General features: G+C 42.0%; 1 protein-coding gene across 2 annotated transcripts; it reads left to right on the top strand.

Moving 5' to 3' along the window:
• Positions 1–25,526, top strand: nyo (nyobe). 2 transcript variants are annotated; one of them, XM_070206958.1, is made up of 9 exons: positions 1–481; positions 7,271–7,369; positions 17,262–17,649; positions 18,449–18,609; positions 19,213–19,414; positions 20,259–20,510; positions 20,569–21,512; positions 21,593–21,811; positions 25,013–25,526. In XM_070206958.1, the coding sequence occupies exons 3-9, from the start codon at positions 17,267–17,269 to the stop codon at positions 25,279–25,281; spliced, it is 2,430 nt and encodes an 809-aa protein (XP_070063059.1). In that variant the 5' UTR covers positions 1–481; positions 7,271–7,369; positions 17,262–17,266; the 3' UTR covers positions 25,282–25,526. The 2 variants fall into 2 exon arrangements, with proteins under 2 accessions (XP_070063059.1, XP_002054229.1); XM_002054193.3 differs by lacking the exon at positions 7,271–7,369.
• Positions 25,527–25,748: the final 222 nt, after the last annotated feature.

The following is a 25,748-nucleotide window of genomic DNA, read 5'->3' as shown; positions in this document are numbered from 1 at the left end:
CATTGCCATTGTCAAGGCGAGCGCACGGCTAGCCGGAGCAACTCTCAACAGCAGCAGCAACACCAGCAGCAGCAGCAGCAGCAGCATCAACTGCATCAAAGACTTCAAACTTATATAACGACCGATTAGCCCGACGTTTACTTTAGTTATTCGGTCAACTCTCGACGGTCAAGTTCGCAACGCGACTCGACTAGTTCGCAAAAAAAAAAAAAATAAACAAAAAGAAATTGCAATAATACGCACTAAATATCTGCATACACATATTTGACAGGAAGCGTGTCTTAACTTTCAAGTGCAACTGTAACAACAACCAATCCTACCTAGAGTGCAAAGTGAACGAAACTGTGCAAAGAATTTAAAAAGGAAATAGTGCAACATTTTAAAAAAATAAATTAAAACTCCGATTTATTTTGCAAATATCTCAAGGATATTTGGCGCTGGTGACTTTTGGCAACATTGCAAGAATTCTTGTAAATATCAAGTGAGTGTCTACAAATATAAATTTTAAATCATAGTTGCAAACCCCCATTATTATCCTTTGAAATTAAATCAAGATTTTTAAAATTTGTATGCAAATGAGTTCAAGTATTTTTTGTGTACAAAACAAATCACTTTTCACAGACCATCTTGCGAACCTTCTGTCAAACGCATTATTGTTGGAAATCAAATAACTCAAACTAATCTAAATCTATACTTTTAAATAAATACTAAAATTCCTTTATACTTTGCCTTTTTAAGGATGTATAGATTTCAAACAAAGCATTAAGAAAACATTGGTTTGCTTTTATATTATTTATGAAAATTTTCATCGGATAATTTGTAATAAAATTGAAATATATATTTCTTTCAACTACAATTTACAGTATTTGACTATTGTTAAACACATATAACATATATATAACACATTTTTAAATTAATTGAGCTTTCGATGAAAATATGTAATATTTTATAAATAGGGTGCCTTATAGTCGAACAGTCTCAAGTAGGCTATGTGGGATGCAATTGACAAATGAGTTCTTAGATCTTCTTTCTTTTCATTTAAAAGTGAAGTTCATTTTCATATAAGATTAGGAGCACATCAATTTTTTTGTTAATCATATATACGTATGCCATTAAAAAAATATTATGTGTATATTTTTTTAACAAATTTACAGTTTCTTTCAAAGATTAAAACAATTTTTTGTTAATAAAAAAAAAGTTAGCCTTGGAAATCTTTGAACAAATCTAAAAATGTGTAAAATAAATGCACTTGTGGCAGCTGCATTTAAATGCCAATTATCAGCTCATCTTGAAGCACCCTTTGGAGATTTTTATAATTCTTTTAGATAATCTTGAATTTCTCAGGGCCCTATAATTAATGTAACACAACTTGAGGGCAATTAAAATAATCAAGACCTGCGCACTTTTGATATGGTGTGAAATCTGCAATGAAACGTGTCAAAATGCTAGACTCTTGTCTCTGAGCAAGAGATGGGCAAAGACCACCAGCCGAAATGATGCATTGAATGTCAGATTGAAGCAGCTACTGTCTTAGCTAGGGTTCCATTACCATTACCATTACCCAGTGCCTGCCACTGTCATGAAGATGCCACCACAACAACAACCTGCGTTGGTATTTAAATTTGCTCACATAATTGCACTGGCCATGACTGGGCTGAGCCGCAATCGCAGTTGCTGCCGGAGTTGGAGTTGCACTTGGAGTTTAGCTGGAGCCGCATCATCGTCATGATGACATGACAGTTACAACACAAAACCGATGGGTAATCTTATCTGCCGGGTGGGTTGGCTGTTGGCTGGGTTCCTTGGTTAGCTGGCCGGCTGGCTGGTTGCCTGCCTGGCAGCTATTAATTTACGCAACCTGCCAGTCGCTGTTGATTAGACGAAGCGTGCGCTTTAATTGCCGCCAAATGGGCAAATCTGCAACACGCTCTTCGCTGGGCCCTGGCTTGCAATTTGTCATGTGCATTTAATATTTGCCCAGCTCACAAAGGCCCCACTGTACACAGGCACAGTGAAAACAATTTGCGTTTGTTTGTCCAGCTTGTTTGTTGCAGTTAGCGTTGATTAGCGTGCAGAGAGGCTCAATCGCAGTGCAGGTTTCATTGCAATTATAGCAAAAGCAACAGTTGCAACAACGGCAGCAACAGTTGCAGCTGCGGTTTCGTGCGGTGGGCAGTGGCACGCCTCTTGGGCAGCATTTAACGCAGCAGCTGTCAGTCAGCAAAACAATTTCAAATGTCCAAACTCACACGCACACACACACACATTAGATTGGACCCACCGCATTTGGGCGTTCTGCTGTGAAATTGAATGAATTGACATTTGGCGCAAGTCTTCTTTTTACTTCCACCAAACCAGCTGGTAACCGGAGTTGTCTTCTTTTTTTACTAAAACTGCTTTTCAATAATAATTCTGACATTCTGTAATTTACTTTTGCGGCTGCTGCTGCTGTTGCTGCTGCTGTCGCCAACTAACTAATAATGCTCATAATGACAATCGAGCGGCTAATCAAGTTGTCGTCAAAGAAATCGGCATCGATTCTGAGTAAGAGCCGCAAAATAGTGAAGCGTACGGTGTGCGGCAATTGTCATGATTGATCAAATTATGTTGCAAAAACCGCTTCCGTTTCAGTTTATTAAAGAAAATTGATTGAGTCGCCGGCATTGTAGAAAAAGAATTAACCAATCTCTACTCGAATACGGCCTTTGGGCAAACTTTTCACCACTTTTTTTTATTTTATTTTTTTTTTTGCAGTTCTTAAGATCTCGTTTTTTAACCGTTTGCTGCCTCGCTTGCCATGCGCCAAATTTCCGTTTCATTCATTTAAATAGTTGTTTAACTTTTGGGTCAGTTGGTACAACGGTCGTTGCTTGCTTTGGCAATTAGCAATGTCTGTCAACAATAGATGTCTGGGGCCACCAAACCTAACTGTCCAGATCCGAGAGAATCTTTTGAATCTTTGCCGCCAAATGGGTTAATGCTAATTTAGCCCATAACCCAGGGCCAGTTTTCCTTTTAACAGTAGCTAACTTATGCCGATAGTGGGAACCATTTGATGGAAGGAAACTGACAGACAACAAGAAATTACAGTTCATTTATATGCAAAAATCGAAAACTAAAACTTTCGTTTTAAACAGGAAGACAGCAATTAGACCCTGAACAAAGGTCTGCGATGCAAGTGAAAGCCAGGCAGAAGAAAAAAACCTAAGATATGCAATCTTTTATAAGCTTCAAATAGTTCAATAACAGCGAGAATAGTAAGGAAACCTTTAAACATAAATAAACTTGTTATTCCCAAAGGGCTTCAACGCGTTGACAGATTTGATTGGGTTCGACTAACTGTGTATGAATGATAAGTCAAATATGCAAAATGCATGCCTCCCAATGAGGTCACGCGGGTTCGTTGCCGCCGCTTTAGGCAAATCAGTGGGTCCAGCCGTGAAACCAACCCACATTTCAGCTGTCACTCAAGACACGGAGCAGGCAGGCAGGAGTTAAAGCTGAGAGTGAGGCTGATACTGAGACTGAGACCGATACTGAGACTGAAACTGAGACTAAGACTGAGGCTAACTGCTTGTTTGCCACTTGATTGGTTGGCTTCGCTTTCATTGCCAAATGTCTGGGAGCTGCAGCTTCACTTGCTCGACTTGACATGCAGTTTGGCTAATTCATCTAGAAGTGCTGCCCGAAATAATTTGCGGCTGTGTGAAAGTATTTTTTATTTGTTTGTAGCAGTATTTTTCTTTAGCTTTCGTTTTGCCATTGCTCTGTAGTATAGTATTTTAATTGAATATTAATTGAAAAATAAAAGTTTTGCCACATGCAGCAGCAGCATCTGCACAGCTGGCGGCCAAATACCCACACCAAATATCTAAGTTCATATCTGAATGCTGCTTTCAAGAGTTTCACTTTTCAAATATCAATGAACTTTTGCCAGCTGAACTTATCCCCGGGCAGGCACACACAATGGCAGGAGTTGAAGTTGTGCCGCCTCCAAACGCCCAACTCAGCGGCAATGACACAAAACTCTACAGCAAACGGCATCACGACAATTTTTGGGCAGAAGCTGCTGCCGCCAACAGAAATTACAAAGAAATAATCGTCGAAGAATTTGACTTTCGCTTGTTGGTGTCTACAGCTTGGCCATAAATAAAAAGGCTCCCCCTAAAAGATTTGTGATTGTCGCCGATTAAATGCGCGAAAAATTGCCAACGAAATGCACACAAGAAAAAGAAATAAACGCTTTGGGTGCAACTCACAATTGCCACGACGCGGCATAAGCAATGGGAAATGGGGAAGGTAGAAGCATGGATTAATGGTAATAATGATGCCTAGTCGTTTGTATTTGTTTAAACTTTGACTTTTGGCAGCTGTGGCTGTGCATATGGTCGCATATATCGCATCAATATGCCAATAAAAAAGTAAAAGTCCAGTCAATATTGTCCAAGACTTGGTTAAGCTTGGAAAAAAGAGTTAAGTTTAAATAAGTAAGTAAACAGTTCAAGGAAGAAAAGCTGATGAGAAGAATATTTATAATGTATTAAGTCCCAATGCTTAAGATAAGTTATCTTTTAGAACGAATATAGTTAAGATTAAGATTTTTGCTATCGCCAGATTTTATGAATCGGAAGTTCATCAGTTTCTCAGGCAATGTCTGATGCCTGACGTCTGATGATGATATTATTTATCTATAACAAATTTATTAACTCTTGTATTCAATACTGGTAGCACCTATTTATATTTAACCTCTGACTCATCGTTTTTTTTCGAAGGGGGGAACACCACTCCAAAAAGGTTTCACCTATTTCGATGGCATTCAATTTCGCTTTCAAAAAATTGACTCTGCTTATATTTTTTTGCGCTTCTTGTTAAATTGACAATAATCCAATAAACGTTAAATGCGCCAGAGTCGTGACAAAAATTCGATGCCGCGGCGTGAAAGCGCCGGCTAAACACTGTGATTCCAAGTCAAAGTTTTAGTGTCCCCGCTTCCCTCCCTCGCGATATCGCATTTAAGCGCTGTTAACATTTTGACATCGACGCGTTCCATTATAAACTTCTCCCAGCTGACCTCCGTGAGCACATTAATAAGCTCGATATTTTTTTAGTCGCAGTGTTTAATGCGCTGTTCAGCTTAGCCATTAGTTGGAACTCTTCTTCTTCTTTCTGAATGCCGCTTGAAATTCAGTTGGCGTTGCCGCTTCTGTTGCTGCTGCTGCTGTCGGGCGCTCGTTGCCGGGGCAGCTGCTGGCAACGTGCCTGCCGCTTGAGACTTCTATTTGTATTGTGGTCTGTTTTGCGGTACCCATGCATGTTGGCACTTGGCCGCCTTACGGCTTTGGCTTTGAGCCACACAACGCACAAGTATTTCTTATTTTTTTTTTTCTCAGTGCCTGTGCCTCATTCTACGCCCATTCAATGGCATTTTTTAAGTAGTCTTCTACTTTTTTTTATTATTTTTTTTTTTTGTTTGTGACCCTAATAGAAAGTGTTACAGTTCAATGTCTGTTGCTTCCGTTGCTGCAAGTATTCAGTTGATTTAAGCAAGTAGATGGTGCTTGTTAAGCAAGCCTGACTAAAAGACAATCTGTAGTCCGATCTGAATACCCTAAAAACACAAACACAAAAGCACTTTTCCTGTTTCAGTATTTAGAGATCACATGCAAACATATACTTGCCCACAAAGGTATTGCATCAGCCAATAAAATCGAGATATATAGGGCGAAATAGAATGTTTTCCTGATCAGGATACTTGAAGGATCATTATTTGCCTAGCCCTTTTTCATTGGTTTTTATTATTTTATTTCTCAGCACCAAGCTGTCACTTTGATGTATCTATCAGAAAAGCAAAAGTGCAAATCTTGCTGAATACAGCTCGTAAGAATGCCGGCACTCAATTTAGATAATTTGCATTTGGAAACACAAAAGAAAGTTGCCTTAAAAAAACTGAAAAAGCCAACCAAAAATCAAAACAAAAAAAAAACACTTCAAAAAAACACTAAAATCATGGAAGACATGTCAAGTTGTTAGCGGCGCGTGCGTTGCATCTTTAATTGTATATATTTTAAGTTATTTAGCTCGATTGAGCTGAGAGAGTTGGCCAAGTGAAACTGGTCAAGTGTAGAAGTCATTGCGCAGAGTCCTCGCGATTTTAAGCCGCAAATGTGTTAAAATTGGCAGCCTTTTTAGGCAAGTGGCAGCCGTCGTTGCTGCTGCTGTTGCAGCTTGCTGCTGGCCATATTTAATTTCGTTATTTATAAGCAAATTTGCTGCGCTGAGTTATGCCCCGACCAAGGCCTAGCGACACCGTCGACTAGGTCAACTTTCGCTAGCATGGAATGCGAAATGCAACAACAGCAGCAGCAACATGAAGCAACAACTGCAACAGCAACATTTGCAACAACAGCGACATTGCCAGCCAATAATAAAGCAAAAGAAGTGCTCTGGCTGACTGACATTGTCTGACTTGGCTGACTTTGGCTTGACTTGGCTGTGATGCTGCCACAGGGAGCTAATAATACGCCAGTCGGGCCTTTTTTGTCCGGCACGAAGTCAAAAAGCGGGTTTGCTTGGATTTCTTTGCCTGCTTCGTTTAAATAGTTGCAAATAAATTGTGTGGGTAGCGACGAGAGATGTGCAACAGCAACTGCAACAGCAACAGCATCAGCAACAGCAGCAAGTAAATTACTTCAATGTCACCTGCTGATGATTCAAAGTTGAGATAAGCGATCCAAAAGAAAGAACCTCGTCTTCGTCTTCGTCGACGACGACGTTGTCTTTGGCTCCGTAGTTGTCGTCATGACGGATATTTTCAGCATTGCAATTGCCTTAAGTTTTCTCTTATAATGAAATTATCGCTGCATCTCATTGTTTGACTGTTGTTGTTCTTGTTGTTGCTGCTCATGCTGTTGCTCTTGCTCTTGCTCTTGCTGTTGCTGTGGCGTTGCGCTATCTGAGATTTTGTCTGTTGCAGCAGTGGTAAAATTATTTATTTAGTTCTCGTTTTCACGTTAAACGTTGTCACACTAAACTCAATTGCTGAACTACAGATGCCTATCGTCAGTCAGGCCACTGATAAGACCAGACACTGGAAATTCAATGCCTGCTACCCCCACTCTCCCACATTGTTTCCATCCACCTTTTGTCGTTTTATCGTGCAGCTGAAAAGCCTTAAGTGGGTTTCTGGCTCAGAACGTACTAGTGTAGCCGTACTCGTACTCTTACTGACTTCAAGCTAATATTTATACAATTTTCATTTGTTTGCTTACAGATCACACAGCATATATAAACGAATTCTCTGTTACGAGTCGAGAGTGGGGTGCATTAGATTCCAGCAACGTTTATTTGGCCAACAATAACAATAGCTAAGGTATGTGGAAAGCAAAGATAAAAGGTTATGTTAAGTTCAGAATATGTTACGAGATGCAGCGGTGATGCCAACCAAATAAAAACTAAGAACGGCAAAACTCTAGGAAACTTGAAATGTATCTTACAATCACCCAGTTAAAACTTGCATTATGCAAGATAAAAGATATTATAATCGATAGCGACCACCTAAGGTCTAGGCGTATCTGATGCTTGCCCATAAAAAGCATCATTTTGACATTATGCAGCAGTGCTGTCAACTCCACAGAAATTCACATCATTTCGAAATAAATAAAAAAAAAATAAATTAATAACATTGTCGTAGGCGTACCTAATAACAATTTACGTTTGGCCATAATAGCTAATGCCACGGTTCTATGCAAAAGTTCTGCCAATCTATTGAAAATGCGAAAATTTTAACTTTATAGATACTTCATAGAAAATTTTATGATCAATTACAACTTACTCTTAGCGTAGTCGTATCTGGTAGCATTTAATAGTCAGCTGTTACCACTTTTTATGTTTTCCCATAAATATTTAACAATTTGGCAAGCTGAAATTTATAAACAAAGGCGTGCTGACCCATAGACGTTAAGCAAAGCTGGCCAAAGTACACACACACACCTTCAAGCTAATCCCAAATGCAAATTGAGTTCTGTGCAGATGCAAGACAAGCTGGTAATTCAAGCTCAGCTCAAAACGTTTTTAGCCAATCTGCGGGCCATCGATAATGTTTATTAAATGCAAACAAAGTGAAATCCGTTTTGGTTAACTTCTTTATTCAGACAGGAAATGTGCGCTGGCCGCATCTGCTTCTACCTTGACTGCGGCTGCAGCATTCCAGCCGGCTCCAATGCCCGGTGCATATCATCGACCCAGTTTGGGCTATTTCTTAGCCAACTTCAGAGCAGCAAGCGGCGTGCTAACTGGGCGCTGAGCACAGTGTTTAGTTAAATAGAAAATAATTTGGCGTGGGCCGCTCTAAGATACAGATACAAAAGTAGCTAACAAGAACGAGGCAATGCATCCGAGGCCACCACTGCCACAAACTAAAGTAATTTCTTTAGAAATATTTTTGTATACCCTGTAGCCATAAAATGGGTAACAAAAATGGGTATAATCAAGTTGTGTAAATCAAGTTGTGTAAAAGGCAAAAGGAAATCTTTATAATTATTTGATGAATATTTACATGCTCTATCTCATTCTCTTTTTACCTATCATATGCTATCATATTATAGACCTAAATATATCCAAAAAATAGAAAATAATCTATGATGGTTATTTGCAGTCAAGAGTTCTATATTCTTATTATACCTATAAGAGCATTAATAAGCATGAATGAATGTTAGAGCTTGTTACAGGCTATCTTGTGGTCGAGCACACTCAACACCCTCTTACTTGGGTTTTGTATAGTCGCTCATTTCACACAATTCGCACACAAACACTGAATAAATTAGCGTGCTATATAAACAATATGTATATTGTACGTATATATAAGGCAACGCGTAATTGTGCAATGAATATCAACAGAAATGGAGAACTCTGAGGCGGCAGCAGCAGCAGCAGCCACTGCTGCCACTGCAACAACACCGCAGCCTTTGCCTCTTAGCCAAGATTGCATGCGCCTGCAAAGCCGTTGGCTGTCCCACTTGTGCGCGGCCTTCAATGGTTTGGCTGGCTGGTGGTGCTGATGGTGTTGGTGGTGTTCCAGAGCCTCGTCTCGTATTCCACAATAAACGGCACGCAGAGCAGTGACTTTAATATTTATTGCGTTTTAAGAGACGCATTGAGAACGGTGGCTTTTGGTGCCCAGAAATGGGCAACTGTTGCTGCCAGCCGTTGCCTGGTGCCGAGTGCCTAGTGCCTGCCAGTTGCCCATAAATCTCAGCTAGCTTGGCCGCCAATGGCTTTTTATGTGCAAATTATATAATGAGTGCTGCACTTATGCGGGCTACTGCAATTGGGCTACTGGCCATTTTTGGCCAAAGTGTTTGTCTGCTGTTCCAGTTGACCAAATTGCCTCTATGTTTCTCTTTTTTGGCCATGACATTTATCTCTTCCGTTGGCAACACCTGAACCGGAAGTGCAAAAAAAAAATATAAATAAAAATAAACCGCAGCTGGGTTTGAGATATTGATTTTGATTGCCCGAGAGACGATCGGTATGGCGTGTGTGCATGTATGTAATGATGGCTAATAAATCAACAGAGATTGCCTGGAATCTGGAATCTCTGTGAGCGCTGGCCACGTCGTCGGCATCTTTTGTCTGGCATGCAGCGTCTGCATTTCCTGCGCCGCATTGCCAATGCCAACAAATTAGCGCAACGGCGTCGGCAAAGGCAAAATCATAAGGCTAAAGCCCCAGCCAAGACAACAGCGTATATACCAAGCAACAGTTGGCATAGCGCATAGAACTCGGCACTCAGTCTATCAATCAGTCAATGCAACTGGCTAACAAAACAAATGCAATGGCTTTGTTGTTATTGCAGTTGTTGTTGGCGTTTTTTTTTTACCTGTTCGGCGAGGCCAATCTTAATGTTTGTGCAACCAAGTGGACACGACAGAAAAACTTGTTGCACTTCTTGTTTGAGCTGCCGAATGCCGCTTAACCCATCAAATGCCACAAAAACCAACAAACAGAAAAAAATATATATTTTTTTTGTCAAAGGCAAGAAGTTTGGGCTATAATTGATCTTAAGTTGAACAAACGCTCGATCCGAAAGTTGAATATACGTCTGTTAGGATAAAATGTTTGCTCTCATCTGAGACTTATATCTCAAGTGGTGTCCAGAGACAGAGGAATACAGGCAAGTGTACTTTAGTCAAGTTTACTTGACTGCCAGATACCAGCTGTTCACAGTTCCAGTATTTACATAAATTCCAACAGTTATACACACACTCAAACATGCACATACATGGGTATTTAGGAGCGTGCGCTGCCTGCTTTCGGTATAGATGCAACCTCACACCAAACTTGATGGTACTGGAATTTTTTGTTTCTTCAACAAATCCTGTATATAGCATGATTTTCTTATCAAATTTGCAGAATTAAGCTAAACATATACAAATACTAAAATATTATCTTAATAGTGGTAGAAAAATATATAAAAATATTAGATATAATTTATATATATATATATATCGAAAGCTGTGTAAGAGTACAAATTTATGAAAGTTCGCCATTACTTGGCAACTGCCTGATAGTTTTTGCTCTATTGAATTATTAAAGTGTATGCACAGAGGTTTGTTAAATCTATAAAATTGCTTTTATGTGTGTACCATAAGGAGAATCGTTGGTCGTCGAGCGGTTAAGGCCGAAAAAACTTGTATGCAGTTTGAAAGTTTTGTCGCCTGTTTGTTTTTTATTTTTATTTTTCTTCTCTTTTTTTTTGTACATGCTGTGTGCATCTGCCATGCCATGGTTAGGCCAGTTGGAAATGGGTTAATGGCACATTCTAATAGCCAGGCCAGGAAAGTAGGCAGGCCGTCATTTGAGCTAACAAATTTATTAGTCAGCTAGTATGCAGCTACTCAGCTTCAACGTTTGGCGTTCGGCGTTGAGAATATTGTTTGCCATGAATATTGCGCTCAAATTGGCTTAAATGCCAAGCGTTGGCAATTAGCTGCGCAGCCGGTGGGTGGGTGGTACAGTGCAACAGTTTACAGTTAGTTTGCGCCATGTTGACAGTTACGTGCACCGCTGCTCAGCAGCCACCTGCAACTTGCCACCAAGGCAATGGCGTTGCATAAATTAGCCAACAATGTGGAGCAAAGTCAGGCAGCCGCATTGTTGTGGCTGTTGTGGGTTACGGTGGTGCACTGTTCGGTGGTGCGGGGGTGCAAGCTGCCGCTGCCACAATTCACAGCCTTTTGTACTTGCGTAATGCATTTTCACGCAATTTATAACAGTTTGTAGAATTAGGTCAACAGCAGGTGGCCGCCCAAAGAAATGTGCTTAAAAATGCATTTGCATTTGATTGAGTCGTAAATTGGCAACGCACACACACACACCCACACCAATACACACACTCACACACAGATATATATATATACATGCTACAGTTAGACATAAATCTTTGACTGTGGGAGTTGCCACCCGTTTCGTCGTTCTTAAAAACATTTATGGCTGCAACTTTGCCGCTTCGACCTGGTTTCAACAGCATCATTTCCAGAAACCGGAGCCAGTTGTTGCGACTTCGGCTGCGACTGTTGCTGCTTTGGGCTGCAGCTGATGATGATGCGGCTTTGGCGTGCGCTTTTCAATTTGTTGTCCGCCGTTTCCTACTCATTTTTTTCTTTCTTTTTTGTGTGTTTTGTGTGTGCAACATTTGGATTTATGTGTGCTGTCAGCTTTTCGGCTCTTCCAGTTTTATGAATTTTACTTTTAGGCCAAGAATTTAGGAGCCGCAGCAACTAATTATAAGACACGTGCTAAGCCGCAGCGCAACAGCGTGCCATTAGAAATTGCATACAGTTAAGAAACGGAAAAATACACTATTTTGCCAACAGTTTACATTTAATTTGCCTACTATCCGCTAGCTGTCAACTTTCTAACTATGCATAATTCTATGATTTGAGCCAGTTTTCTAGAATTTTTAATTGTGCTTAAGCGTTTTTTTATTGACTCAAATTAGCGCTCAAGTAGAATTCGATGCCACGACGAATGAAAGTGTCAACGCTTCGAAAGAACGGCGGAAAACTAGGCTGCAACTTTCATAAAGCTGTCCGCGTCGTCAACCCCGAGCCAAGGGCCAAGTTAAAGGAAAGTGAAAAGTGTGTGGCACACGCTGCACAGCGATACGAGTTGAAAGAATGCAGGCCGTAGAATCGCAGAGCCGCACAACCTAAAGCCAGTTGTCATAAAGTTCTCTGTCACGTACCTCAAATAAAATGTGTTTTTATGGTGCGATTAGTGCTGGATTTTATGGTGCCTAAAGCATATCACAAACAACAACAAACAACAATGTCCACAAAAAAAAAAAAGTGAAAAGAATGTCAAGTGTTAATTGCCTACCTATGGACGTGCCTCTACTGTCTGGGCGGCTGATGAAGATTAAGTTGTAGCTAGTGTCTTTTTATGGGTTTCTAAGTGTTATGTTTATGGGCATACGACTCAAACATGGCTCGATCCATCAGCAGCATCACAAAGCGTTTGTGTGTCATTGCATTATAAATGATCATAAATGATTATAAATGGCAAACACAATTAGCCAAGCCAATTGGTTATGTGGAATTAAGGGACAAATGGAAAAAGTTTTCTTGTTTTCTTGTAGGGATAAACCTACAAAGTTAATTTCTAGAAAAATATGTATAAATGGATATGCAGTTCCTATAAAAATGATATACCGTTAAAATTGTAAAACAAATTATGATTCTTATACACCAATTATAGTTCGATAAAAGGTTTCATAAAGTTCTCCATAAACGGATTAAAAACATTTAGTAATATATGTCAAGGATATATATGGTTTATGGCTTTATATGTATCTACTAAAATCTTATTTTATAGCAAATCCTAAACATGGAACCAGTATTGCTTTAACTCATTTATACTCAATATTAAGCTTTTTTTTGTGTTTTTCCATGTTTCCCCGCAGCATATCCTAAAAGCTTCATTATATTTTGCGAATATACACAGAAGCCTCACAAGAACGAATTTCCCTTGATTAACCCATGTTTCCCATGAAAAACTGCTAATTAAGTTTTTTTTAAATAATTAAACGCCCCAAGAGCCATCAAGTACTTGGGCAACTGCTCAAAAAACTTTATAGGAGATGTACCCAAAGATGAAGAAGTGTTTATATTTCACGTGCATATACAATTGATTTGCATGCAAGGCCCAAAGGTTTTCAATTTTAATTTAACATTAAATTGATTGCTAATTGAGTTTTAAGCCATAAAATTCAGGCATTTCAAACATACTAAAAAAAAATCCACACTCTCCCATGGCCAACAGTCAACCACAACACAAAGGCACTCAAACGAGCCCAATATGAGATATTAGGCAAAAGCTGAGAGCCCATGATAATAAATAGAAGCCTTTGTGGTGCGCTGAAAAATGCACGGTCAGGCAATGCTGGAAAGGAAGCAGAATATTATCAAAGCTGGGCAAAGTGCTGGCCGTGAGCAGAGCAGCATTCAAGTCGGCGGCATTATCATAAACTAAATATAGCAGCAAATATCAATTTGATTGTGCGCGGGGAATTGCGGTCTTGCCGGCAGCAAATTGAGTGTGCAGTGCGGCTGTGCATTGTCTGTGGCAAGTACCGTTGAGACCGTTGAAAAGTCTGGAGCAGTTCACGTGCATGTCCGGCTGCTGGCCAGTGATAAATTATCACTGTTGGCTGGCCATTAGTTTTCGGAAATGTACGAGGTGAGCAAAAAGCCGCAGTGGCCGCGTGCAGTCAGCGGTCCGTGTTACCAATTCACTTGACGCTAAAACTTATTGCCGGCAATGAGAATGCGCTTTACCCAGGGCAAGCGCTTGGGCTGGACAGGCCAGTCAGGCCAGGACGGGGCCATGAGCATGGCCAAGGCGTTGGCGTTTATTATGCAAATATTTCAGCTTTAAGTTGTGCGAGGTAAATAATTATGCTGGGCCGATTTACCTGCTGGCTTTGACTTTGCTTTGGCTTCGCCTCGCTTGGCTACACAATGTCGCATTCATTTAACGGCACTTGGCTGATTGTTATTTAAAGTTCAGTTCATAACAATTGTTGCTGTTGCATTTGCTGTTTCTATTGCTGGTCGGCCGTTGCAATTTATTGCTTTGCATAGTTAACAACTTGATTGGTAGCGCTGGGCACTTGGCTGACATTGAAATGTAGGCCTGCCATTGATGCCCGCCAATGATTGTCCTCCATCGTTGTTGTCTTTCGTTGTCGTCGAGATGTTGCAGTTGTCATGCAGCATAAGTGGACTCCAGCTGTTAGTTGTTGCTGCTCGCTGTTGTTGCATAACTAACAATGTATGCAGCGCATAAATACATAGCGCGATTGGCCAACAACAGCAACTGAACGACTGAACCAGCTAAAGTAACGGGAGCCCCACACAAATGTGCCTGACATGCAAAAGAATTTCAACAATGCGCCGCGATTATGCGGGGTAAGGAAGAGACAGCGAAAAAGATAGAGAAAAGGAGAGGGGCAGCGAGAGATACAGAACGGGTCCCCATTTAGCAATGCAAATGGCGCTGTTTAGCTTAAAGATAATGTCATTCACAATGCAAGAAACTATGGCAAATATGGTTAAAGAACTCGAACATGTTTTCAACTCTGGAACTCTATTTCGGATGCTGCATATTGATAACATACAATCGTAGAGTTGGACAGATGACATGCAAAAACAATTAGCTAGTGCGTTTAAGCATGATGTGCATAATAATTAAAGAGCTTTTGATTAGTTAGGCACGGGTAAGTTCGTTGCCTAAGTCATTTGTTTTAATGGTCAGATCCAATTGAATTTGATAAGCCCTTCGGCTAAAGGTCTAATTGAATTTCAATTTAAATGAGTTTGAGTTGGAGCTTGTGGTGGTGGCCAAAGTGTATGGGCCTGAAATTGGGTTAATGGCCGGGCAAAATCCATTCACAATACAATTGCAAGGCCTAGATCAAATATCAATCACATCAAGTTCGTTGCCTAAGTCTTTTGTTTGTGCAAATCTAATGATTTTAGATTGATGCTGAGAAAACCATTAGCCATGTAATGGAACGGTCGAGCAACCCTTCACTTATGATTATCTTTAGGATTAGCTGCTTAGTTCAAGTTCTTTGACCAGAACCTCTCATACAGCACACATAGCTCATCAAATAACTCAAGAGCATTAAGCTGCTTACAGGCAGCCACAAACATGCAGCCCCACCCCAAAGAAAGACCTGTTTACAACGTGATTGATAGATGCGCCGAACAGAATCCGTAGCTGGCAGCTACCGGCTCCCAAGGCGATCGGCTTGTTAACGTTCAATTAGTGAAATTGATAGACATATCTATGGAAAAACATCAACGGAAACCAAAACAAAGTCCAGAACCAAGATACGCAAGATCCAAAACAGCCGAAACGTTAAACCCAAAATTACTTCAATGTTAATTAAAATGTTTTTTTTTCGCTTCTTTGGGGACTTTGATATGGTCACTCACATGGAAATTCGTAATATGCAGCAAGGCCCCCGGTCTGGAGCGTCGACCGCAAGATTCGATTCTAACCGCATGCCACACACATGCCGCATGCGTGTGTACCGTTCGTTTCTTAGTTTTTTAACTATTATTATTATTTTTTAGTTTTTCCTTTTGTTTTTTTGTTTTTGTAAGTAGCTGTGCCCGCTTTACGGAGCGTTCGGTCAATGGCTCATTATATTTGTGGGTTAGCAGGTGATGCCGAGTCTGAGGCCGCGCAACAACAATGAAACTTTTACAAATCTTGCCCAAAATATAAGCACAGCCAGTGGGTTATTAAAAGCGTGTCGGTCGATGGGACGCCGCTTGTCTGGCAGCCTATAATTAGCATAAATTCATTCATAGAACTAATTGCAAGTGGAAGTGAGCGTTCCCGTAATGAATCGGGTGCCAGCTGAGTTTTACCAATTCCGCAGCCCGCACTTTTTTCCCTATTTTTCTAGCTTTAGTTTTTGTATGTGTGTGTGTGTGCGTGTGTGTGTGTGTGTGTGTGCGAGTATTGTGTTTCAGTACAGGTCTTAAGGCATGTTATTAACTTAACGGTACTTGTCGCTGTTGTTTGGCTTTTCATAATTTATGTGTGAGCGCAGCAGGCGGTGCACTTGTTTTGCATGCCACGCCGCTAGATGGCGCATCGAACGCACCCCCGTAATTAATTATGTAACAGAACAACAGCAAGTGCCGCCACGCCGCACATTATCATGGAATTCTATCAAAACATATTTCCCACGCCACCCTCTTATTAACAGCAAAAGCTGTTGTTGTTGCCAGTGTCGATTGCCTGTTGCAAATAATGAGCAAAGATTATCTCACAGCTGTTGCTACTACACAGACGCCCGGCGAAGTTTTTTGTGGCCTTTTGTGTGCCACTCAACACACACTCGCACACACAATTAACTGTGTTTTGGCCATAAAACTGAACACGTTGCAGAGCAATCAGAGTAAACAATCTGCGCTTTTCACTTTCACGCAGTTAGGATTGCCAGATTAATGACAGACATAAAAAGTTTGGACTGCCAACGTTGTAATGTATGATTGCATAAGCGAGAAAGCTTACAAAATATAACATATATAGCCAAAGAACTTAGTTCAGGGTACTTAGAAAGCATTGGAGATATATCTTCCAGATTGGTAGATGTGTTGCTGATGCGATTTATATGGTCGTAAATTGTTTTGATTTCGTGGTAGGTGAAAATGGTGTCTCACAGCTTGATATCATTTCAAAACGCCTACACACAGACTCCCCCGTAAGCTTGTTGCTCTCGATTGCGGGTCAACAAAAAAAGTGGCTCTACCTTTCTCAGGCGTCAACAGATTTCACACATCCAACTTGCCCGTGGCGGCGGCCTTAAACATTTCTTTTTATTGTTGTACAATAACAAGCGCAAACATTGCTAGCCAACTGTTGCTTTAATTAAACTCTGTAAGACCTTACAAGCCAAGCAATTAATGCTTGCGCACACAGAGCCAACGTACAACATCTGCCGGAGACAGGCGCACAAGCAGGAACAGAAAAAAAAAAAAAACAAAAAAGTGCCGTTCGCTCAGTTGTTGTTGTTATTTGTGCACCACATGCAGCGTGGCAGCCTAATATGCAACAACTAATAAAATGCACAACAGGAATTACATAAATTACGCGTAACGTGAAATTAGTTAGCCTAATTAACATTTTGCCAATGCCCCCCGACTAACGCCTGCACTCTAATTTTGTATGCTCTCTTCTAGGCAAAATGTTTCTACGCCGTTGCACTTTTCTGCTGTTGCTCTGCCTAATTGCGAGTGACGCCAACGCCGTGCGCAAAACAAAGCGTCCTGTCAAGCCGGCCAAGCAAACAATTCCACGCACCAATGTGACGCCAGCGCCGGCAGCATTAGCTGCCACAACAAGCAGCAGTGCCAGCAGCAGCAGCTCCACGACAACAACCACCACCAGCGAACAGAGCGTGGAGGCAGCACCGCTGGTCAGCAGCACCAACAGCGCGATTAGCAACAGCGAGCTGCCCAAGCCGCTGCAGCCACAAAATGATGCACAGCCGGAGCCCAAGACTGACAAAACGCCTGAGTCGGACGAGGAGTGCGATCCAGATATGATTGGCTTCGAGATAATTACCGGGTAAGTGTCATAAGCCTAAACATAATGCCAAAGCAAAGTCAAATTTCGAAGATGACGCAATTCAGAAATGTGTCTTATTTTCACTTTTACTTATATTCCAATCGGGCTTTTGTCCAGCCAAGCTTATGTATGTTAATGAACTGCAAGTTAATGTCTAAAATTTCGTCCAATTAACTAATTTGCATAGAATTGGGACCTAACGGCATCCAATGCAAATGTTAAAAGGCCCCAAGCAGGTGGTAGGTTTTACGGCGGGAAGGGGGTCGTTTTATGTGGGCGAAACGAGGCTTGTCTAATCACATGGTTTGTTTGGATGACGGGCAAACACAATACACGAGAGGCGCCGACGGCAGCTGTTTATGAGCTTTCTTTCATCGCAGCAGCTGCTGCCGACAGCAGCAAGTTCGTTGCCTGAGTCTTTTGTTTAGCCGCTTACTCATAAGCCAGTTATGCGGGGGCACCATGACGTTATATTTGGTAAATGCGATTAAGGTATACTTTCATTTTTCTTTTCGACACGCTCGAGCTGTTACTGGCTAATCAAATTGGATTAAGAGACTTTACGAATTAATCAATTTAAATTAACGTTTACCGCTCAGATATTGATGAGCATTTGAAGTATTGGAAAAATGTGTCTAGTGTAAAATAGAAGTTTGTGTAAATGTGTTTGTCAGAGCTTAAGATGTAATTCTTCCAAATGACATACAAAAATACGTTGTTTACTTTCCACACCAGCAGGGATTAGTGTAATCAAGTTTTGAAGCTTTATAACCACTCACATCTCTTTTCTCTCCTGCAGCTACGTATTGTCGGCACCCTCAAAAATGTTGGATACACTACCCGGCACGCTGATGCTTACGGACTGTTTGGAGGCTTGTCAGAGCAACGAGTCCTGCAGTTCTGTCAACTATGAAACCGGCTTGTGTGTGCTGTTCAAGACAACTGCCGATAAATTGCCAGGTGAGTTAGAAAGTGTGAGAATCTGTTGCTGTTGCAACTTGTGCTGTTGCAGCTGCTGTTTTGTGTGCCAAAGAAAGTTCAATAATTTAGTTGGCCACTCGTTCATTCAATTATTGAGTTCTAGTTCATGGTGGCCAAAGCGCTGGCGCATAAATCACCAGCGTCAGTGGCAGTGCGAAACACGCCTTTGGTTTTACGCATGATTTGGCAAGCAGGCAGGCAGGCAGGCAGACAGAGCGACGACGACGGACGGCAGACGACAAACGACAGACGACGGACGACGGCTCCAAGTTGGCTTGGGCCCAAGCAAACTAGATTTTGCCTATTCTGCAAACTGGCTTTTGGCATTGGCGTTGCGCTAACGCATAATTTCAGGCCAGCCTTGTCGCTGTTGCCGTTGCTATTGCAGTTGTCGTAGCCGTTGCCATTGCAGTTGCCGTTACCGTTGCCGTTGCCGTTGCATTTGCTGCTGCTATGTTTCTCAACGCCTGTTACTTTGCAGTGAAGGGGCGTGTGCGTAAAACGCACCACACGCATTATACGCACCACATGCACCGCACACTACTAGCACCATTTAATGTTTTTGGCTTGGCTCTTTTGCAGGTTCACTTTCGCGCTCACAATTTCCGGTTTTCACGATCTACGCACAGAAATCGTGTTTGGGCGTGCGTCCTTGCTCCAAGGCCTGGTGCGTTGATCGCGTTCAAGGTTACCGCCTGCCCGAACATGTCAAATCTAGTCAGACGGTGCTGTCGCGTCGCGACTGCTTGGAGCTCTGCCTAGGTGAAACAGAGTTTACGTGCCGGTAAGTCAACTGAAGATGAACAGGATGCAGCCATCAGCTGTTTAGATTGCCATTACATAATCTCTACACAAGTTGATCCAGTTATGTATATTCAGAAACATGATATCGCGATGCCACAGGTGTTACTAGGCTACTAAAGAGACACTTTAAATTGAGAACTGGTTCGATCAAGATAAAAGTGTAAATGAACTGTAAAATCCGATACCACAAATGGCATTGATTTGTGATAAGAAGCTAGGCAGAAGCGACTGTCTAATAGAATTAGATTTCAATTGAGTTAATGTTGAGTGCAGATATTATTGACGACGGACACAGAAGAAAATCTAACTCTTACCAAAAGATAACTAAAAATACCCACAAATCATATGAGTAATTACGATATACAGAAAAATTTAAAAGGAAGATTGTGATGAAAAAAATTTATAAATACAAGAATCTCTGTAAGGTTAGTTCATATTAAAGACTTGCTTGGATAAAATCAGGAGATAAATAAAAGTATTAGCGAGTTTAATAAAAAATGTTTGCAATGGTTAAGTAGAACAACGAAAACTTAATTTTGCTATCTACTGTTAAGTATTTCCTCTAATTACTGGAATCATTATTCTATTATAATTGAGCTAGCTTAAAGTAGCCTGCATAGATGTAGTTTAACGACAAATCTTCACTTGCTTCGGTTAGCTTTCTATATAACTAGCACCTTTCTACACACTGTACCTAATGCTATATCTTCACATTCTTTCTTTATCTTGCTCTTTCTTAAAACAAAACAAAAATACCTTCAACCTATTCTGCTACCTATCTCAATGCGTACACCTCTGCCGCTCATAACTCTCGCCTTGCGCAGCTCGGCCAACTTTTATCGCCACTCTGGCCTGTGTGAGCTCTCAGACATGGATCGCATCACGCTATCGGCGGGCAACAGTGTGGAGGCTTATGAAGGCGCCGACTATCTGGAGAATAATTGTGCTGAGGAGCCCAGCAAGCTGTGCGAATTCAAGCGTATCTCGGGCAAGATTCTAAAGACTGTGGATTCCGTTTATCAGGACATTAACACCATTGATGAATGTCGCGATCTGTGCCTTAACTCGCCCTACAGGTAAAGCCAGCGCATTAAACAAGTAAATGAATGGTTCTCACAGCTCCGACTCTGACAGATGCCACTCGTATGACTACAATGACACTGGCGACATGGTCTGTCGTCTGTCGCATCACAGTCGCGCCACATTGACGGATGTGATGGATCCCTATCTTGATGTGCCCGAAGCAGCCACCTATGAGCTGTCCGCCTGCTACAATGTGTCTATCGAGTGCCGTTCCGGTGAGATGATCACCAAGATACGCACCTCCAAGCTGTTCGATGGCAAGGTCTATGCCAAGGGAGCACCCAAGTCTTGCTCCATAAGCGTGGACAAATCGCTGGAGTTTGATTTCCGCATGGGCTACAACGATCTTGAGTGCAATGTTCGCCAGAGTGCCTATGGTCGTTATATGAACGATATTGTTATACAGCATCATTCCATGATTGTCACCTCCTCCGATCTGGGCCTGGCTGTCAGCTGTCAGTATGATTTGACCAACAAGACGGTGCTGAACGATGTGGACTTGGGTGTCACTGGCGAGATCGAATCATCGCTTAGCGAGGAGATAACCATCGATTCACCGAATGTCATTATGAAGATCACCTCACGCGATGGCAGCGACATGAAGCGCATTGCCGAGGTCGGTGATCCTCTGGCGCTGCGCTTCGAGATCGTTGAACAGAACAGCCCGTACGAGATCTTTGTGCGCGAACTGGTCGCCATGGATGGTTCGGACAGCGCCGAGATAACGCTGATCGATGCTAATGGCTGCCCTACCGATCAATACATCATGGGCACCATACAGAAGCTCTCGCACAATCGCAAGGTGCTGCTCTCTCAGTTCGATGCGTTCAAGTTCCCATCCAGCGAGGTGGTACAGTTCCGCGCCTTGGTAACGCCCTGCATTCCACGCTGCGAGCCTGTCATTTGCGATAGCGAGGATGGCGCCAGCGGCGAACTGAAATCTCTTGTCTCCTATGGCCGCAGGAAGCGCTCCGTGGTGAATGGCACCGATGGTGGTAAGTATCGCCCAGCTGCTGACTGACTTTTGGCTTCTGGCCGTGGCTCATTACGTTGCTAACTGCTTGCAAATTCACAGGCGAGTTCATGGTCAGCACACGCCAGCAACGCGAGCGCCGCGATGTTAACCCAACCCCAGCCGATGATAACATACTGCTCGTGCAGTCCATACAAATCACAGACAAGTTTGGCTTCCAGGCCGAGGATGGCAGCGACGCCGGCCAGAATGCTGCAGAGCCCCATGAGAAGGCCTACGCGGGCGTTCCTCAGGACAAGCTCACTTGTCTTAATGGCTATGGTAAGTTTTGCTCCCTCTGTGAAAATGCCCAATCAAGAGCGAATCAAAGCATCCAAAGTTGATGCTGCTGCTGTTCCCGCTTCAGCTGCTGCTTCTGCGCGCTGATTTGCATAGACAAGCAGCCGGAGAACGTTGTTGACGTCGTGCTGCTGCAGCCAGCGGGTGGCGGATGGCTGCAACTGAGGATGCGAATGCGTTTTGGGGGCTGCGGCCAGCTGTCCGCCTGCCAGTTGCCTGCTGCGTCGTGAGCCAACGGCTTGTTTTTGCCATTGTTGGCTGCTCGCTAATTTTGATAATGAATCAATTTTTCATCATTGCCACTGACGACTGACTGCATGAGAAATAAATTGGATTCTCTAGCTATGTGGCTCATGTCCAGAACGTGTACAGCTCTGGCTGCCAACAAGTTATGATGCAAATGCTAATGCCGAAACCAATGCCGATGCCGATGCCGATGCTGACGCCGCAGTGTCGCCGGCTCACGACCAGGTCACTGGTTCAATGTGATGTGCTGCGCCAGCTGTGCAGGATGAGATGCTGTGGCTGCGGCTTTTGCTGCTGCTGCTGCCGCATTACTGCACGCCTCATTTTCGTGCGGCGCGAACAGTTTGCACAGTTAGCTAACCCCCCGCGCTGCCCTCTTTGCTCCATCGTTATGCGGTTGTCATTGTGGAGCATCGTGGAGGTTTGTGGAGCAATTGCCATGCGCGTTGGACATGGCGCATTAATATCAAATGCAGCGTTGAAGCGTTAAATTTACAGCTTGTTAGACGGCAGCAGGTCCAGCTGCTGTGGCTGCTGCTGCTCTAGGTCCATTTGGTCCCCAGATGCAGCAGCGGCAGCCACATCAATTTCTGTTGCAATTACGCGCTGCACAACAAAGCGAAGCGCGTTGAGCTCATTGGCCGCAATTAGAGCAACGGTTTTCTCCTCAGTTTAAGCTCATTTACCACACACATTGAAGATTTAGAGCGAGAGCTTGAGCTTAAGCTTGAGCTTGAGCGAGTGCCCGGTTAATATTAATGCGTGTGGCATGTGGCATGCGGCAATCAATCTAGCGGCCAGCTCTAGCTATACTCCATAATTTATACAAATTTATTTGAATTATGCATTCTTCATAACTCCATTCCAACGATACTGTCTGTAATCTACCTGGCCATAATTATAATCTCAGCCATAAGCTTAAACTGATCAATTTTCAAGACTACAATTTGAAGTTTATAGAACGCTTCAATTATCATTAAATTTGTTTTGGTTAAGTTATTATGTTTGATGTGAATGCAAACTATTGGGAAAATTAAAAAAAAACTGGCCTGAAAACAAAATTATTCGACATATATAATCCGACATATTAATGCAAAAAATCAGTGAGCTACAATACAACAATTCTCAATACATGTTATTTATAAAAGGTTTTGAATAATTCCTGTCAATTTCCTATTACTTTGTTTCGTTCTTAAAATTTGATTGGTAGCAATAATGCGCAATAAAGGCAGGAATCAGGAATCAGTGATATTTATAAATTAGGCACACGATTAAAAGTTAATTTACTAAAATGCAATAAATGTTCCGAAAATCCCCCTTTTAATTAACATTTCCTAAAGACAGACTCATAATGTCTCTATTATATCTAATTTCACTCAAACCAACCGATCGACTCTCTTCACTTTCATTTAATATCCCTTTTCCTGATTGGTTTCCTTCACTTTCCCCGCCAATAATAATAAGTCCAATGTTCAGCTTCTTCAATATGTGTCCAATCAAGTTTTCCTCGCTTTCATCTCAGATGCAACATGATGCACATCCGATTTGTGCACTGGTTCCCATAGTGTTAAAGTCGAAAACAACAACGTGCCGATCTTGTTCATTGTTCTAAGCTGTTTGTATTTATTGTTGTTGTTGTTTTGTGTTTGTTTTGAAATTGTTTACTATTTGATTGCTTTTGTGGGTGCCCCCGAGCTCACTGACTTACCGTTTATCGTAATTGTAATAATTTCATGCATTTGTTGTTGTTGTGCGAGTTATACGCACAGTCAGACTGACAGACACAGAGAGAGAGGGAGAGAGAGACAGACCGACAGACAGACAGACAGACTGTGCGAGAGGGTGAGAGAGATGGACAAACAGATAAAAGGTAAACCAAGCACATAAATAAAAGCTCAAGTGCGTGCGCTTTGTTATTGAAACTCGTTAAAGTCATTGCCAACAGACCACGACAACGATGACGACCACGACAACAACAACAACAACAGCAACGTTGTTATTTGTTGTTGCTCTTGTACGTTGGGTTACATTTGGTTGTTTGTGTGAGTGTGTTTGTTGGTCTTAAGCCGTCGGCGCTTACTTTTTATGGGCATTTGATGTACAACACCAGCAACAACAACATCAACAACAACAACAACAACAACGGCAGCATGCATATGTACGCTGTAATCTGTGATAGTCATCAGCAAAGTCGTCGTCGTCATCATCATCATCATCATCATCATAATCATCATCATGGTCGTTGTCATCGTTGCTCTTAAATTCAGAATTTTCGTGAACTGGACGACAACGCATGCAAGCAAACGAACGGAGGAACAGTTTGCTCTGCACTTTGTCGGCACTTTCACCCGATTTCTACCATTGGCATTGGCATTTCGAATTTCCTCTGTCCATTGGCCGTTGGTTTTAGTCCCAATCTACCATCTCCGGTCTCTCTGTTGCGGCTTATTTATGTGGCATGTTGCACTTCTGAGTGCATGCCCCGCCGCGTGTAGGAGAGCATGAAAAGTGAAGCCTTGGCCGAAAAAAAAAAAAAAAAAAACAACAAAATAAATAAAAAAAAAAAAATAAAAGAAATATGCAACTCATGCACTAAATTGTCGCTGCTTTATTTTCTCATTGTTTTTGTTGATCTTCAACTTGTTGCTGTCAAAGTTGGTCACTTGGTCGGTCGTTGGTTTCGTTTTTGCTCGACGCGGTAGCCCAAGGCAGCGCTGCTCTTGGCCAGAGCTTAGCGAGTGAACTGGGTCAAGTGGCGTACACTTTTGTTTTCTTTGATAACTAAGTCGGTTAGTTTCGTAGTTGCTTCCTTGTTGCTTGCACTGGCTCCTCATTATCTGCCATTCGCTCTTGCTCATTTTCCTGTTTTGATAAGCATGCCGTTAATCCAGTTTGGGTTCTAATCTAACTCTTGCTCTCTCCCATCTTCATTTGCAGGTCTGATCTTTGCCGGTTCACTGTTTCTGCTCGCCCAGCTGAGCATCTTTGGCATTTGGAAGACCGTGCAGCGACGCACCCGCAAGGAGCGCTATCTGTATCAGCAGGACCCCACGCCAACCATCACATATGGTGCGCCCACCATTCTATATGGACCACCCCCACCATCGGGTGGCAGTGCTGCAGCGTCGCATGTGAGCAGCGCCAAGGATACGCTGAGCAAGCTGTACGACAGCGGCATGAATGGACGCTACGGTCAGCAGTACTAAGATGGGTATCGGATAGCTCTCACAATTAGCTGGGAACAAACGCAATATGCCTCGAAAGCTTCAAAAGATTCGATGAGACTTGAATAGCACATATACATACATAATCGCCAAGCAGCGATGCATGAAAATCATTTGAAAAATTCATAGTTTAATTTTACGTAAAATTTAGTGTAAGCTTAATTTAATTAACACTTAATTTAATCGAATACGCAATCGAATACGCAACAATTAATCGAACTGATTGCATTTCAAATGCGCGCTTTTAAATGCACTGGAACAAATTTTCCAGCATTTTAAAACTGCGCATTGCATAGACAAAATCAACAATTTAGCAGCAAAAATTGTAGTAAATTTTTAGAATTCTTCTCTCTAGCGCAAATTAGGCTAATTTTTTTTTGTGTGTGTAGTGAATATCTCTTGCATATGAGTATCTAAAATCTAAGTCTATAACTGAGGCAAATTGAAGT

Source organism: Drosophila virilis, chromosome 2, assembly GCF_030788295.1.
Source record: "Drosophila virilis strain 15010-1051.87 chromosome 2, Dvir_AGI_RSII-ME, whole genome shotgun sequence".
NCBI classification, from domain to species: Eukaryota; Metazoa; Arthropoda; class Insecta; order Diptera; family Drosophilidae; genus Drosophila; species Drosophila virilis.
This window is presented reverse-complemented; position numbering and strand designations above follow the sequence as displayed.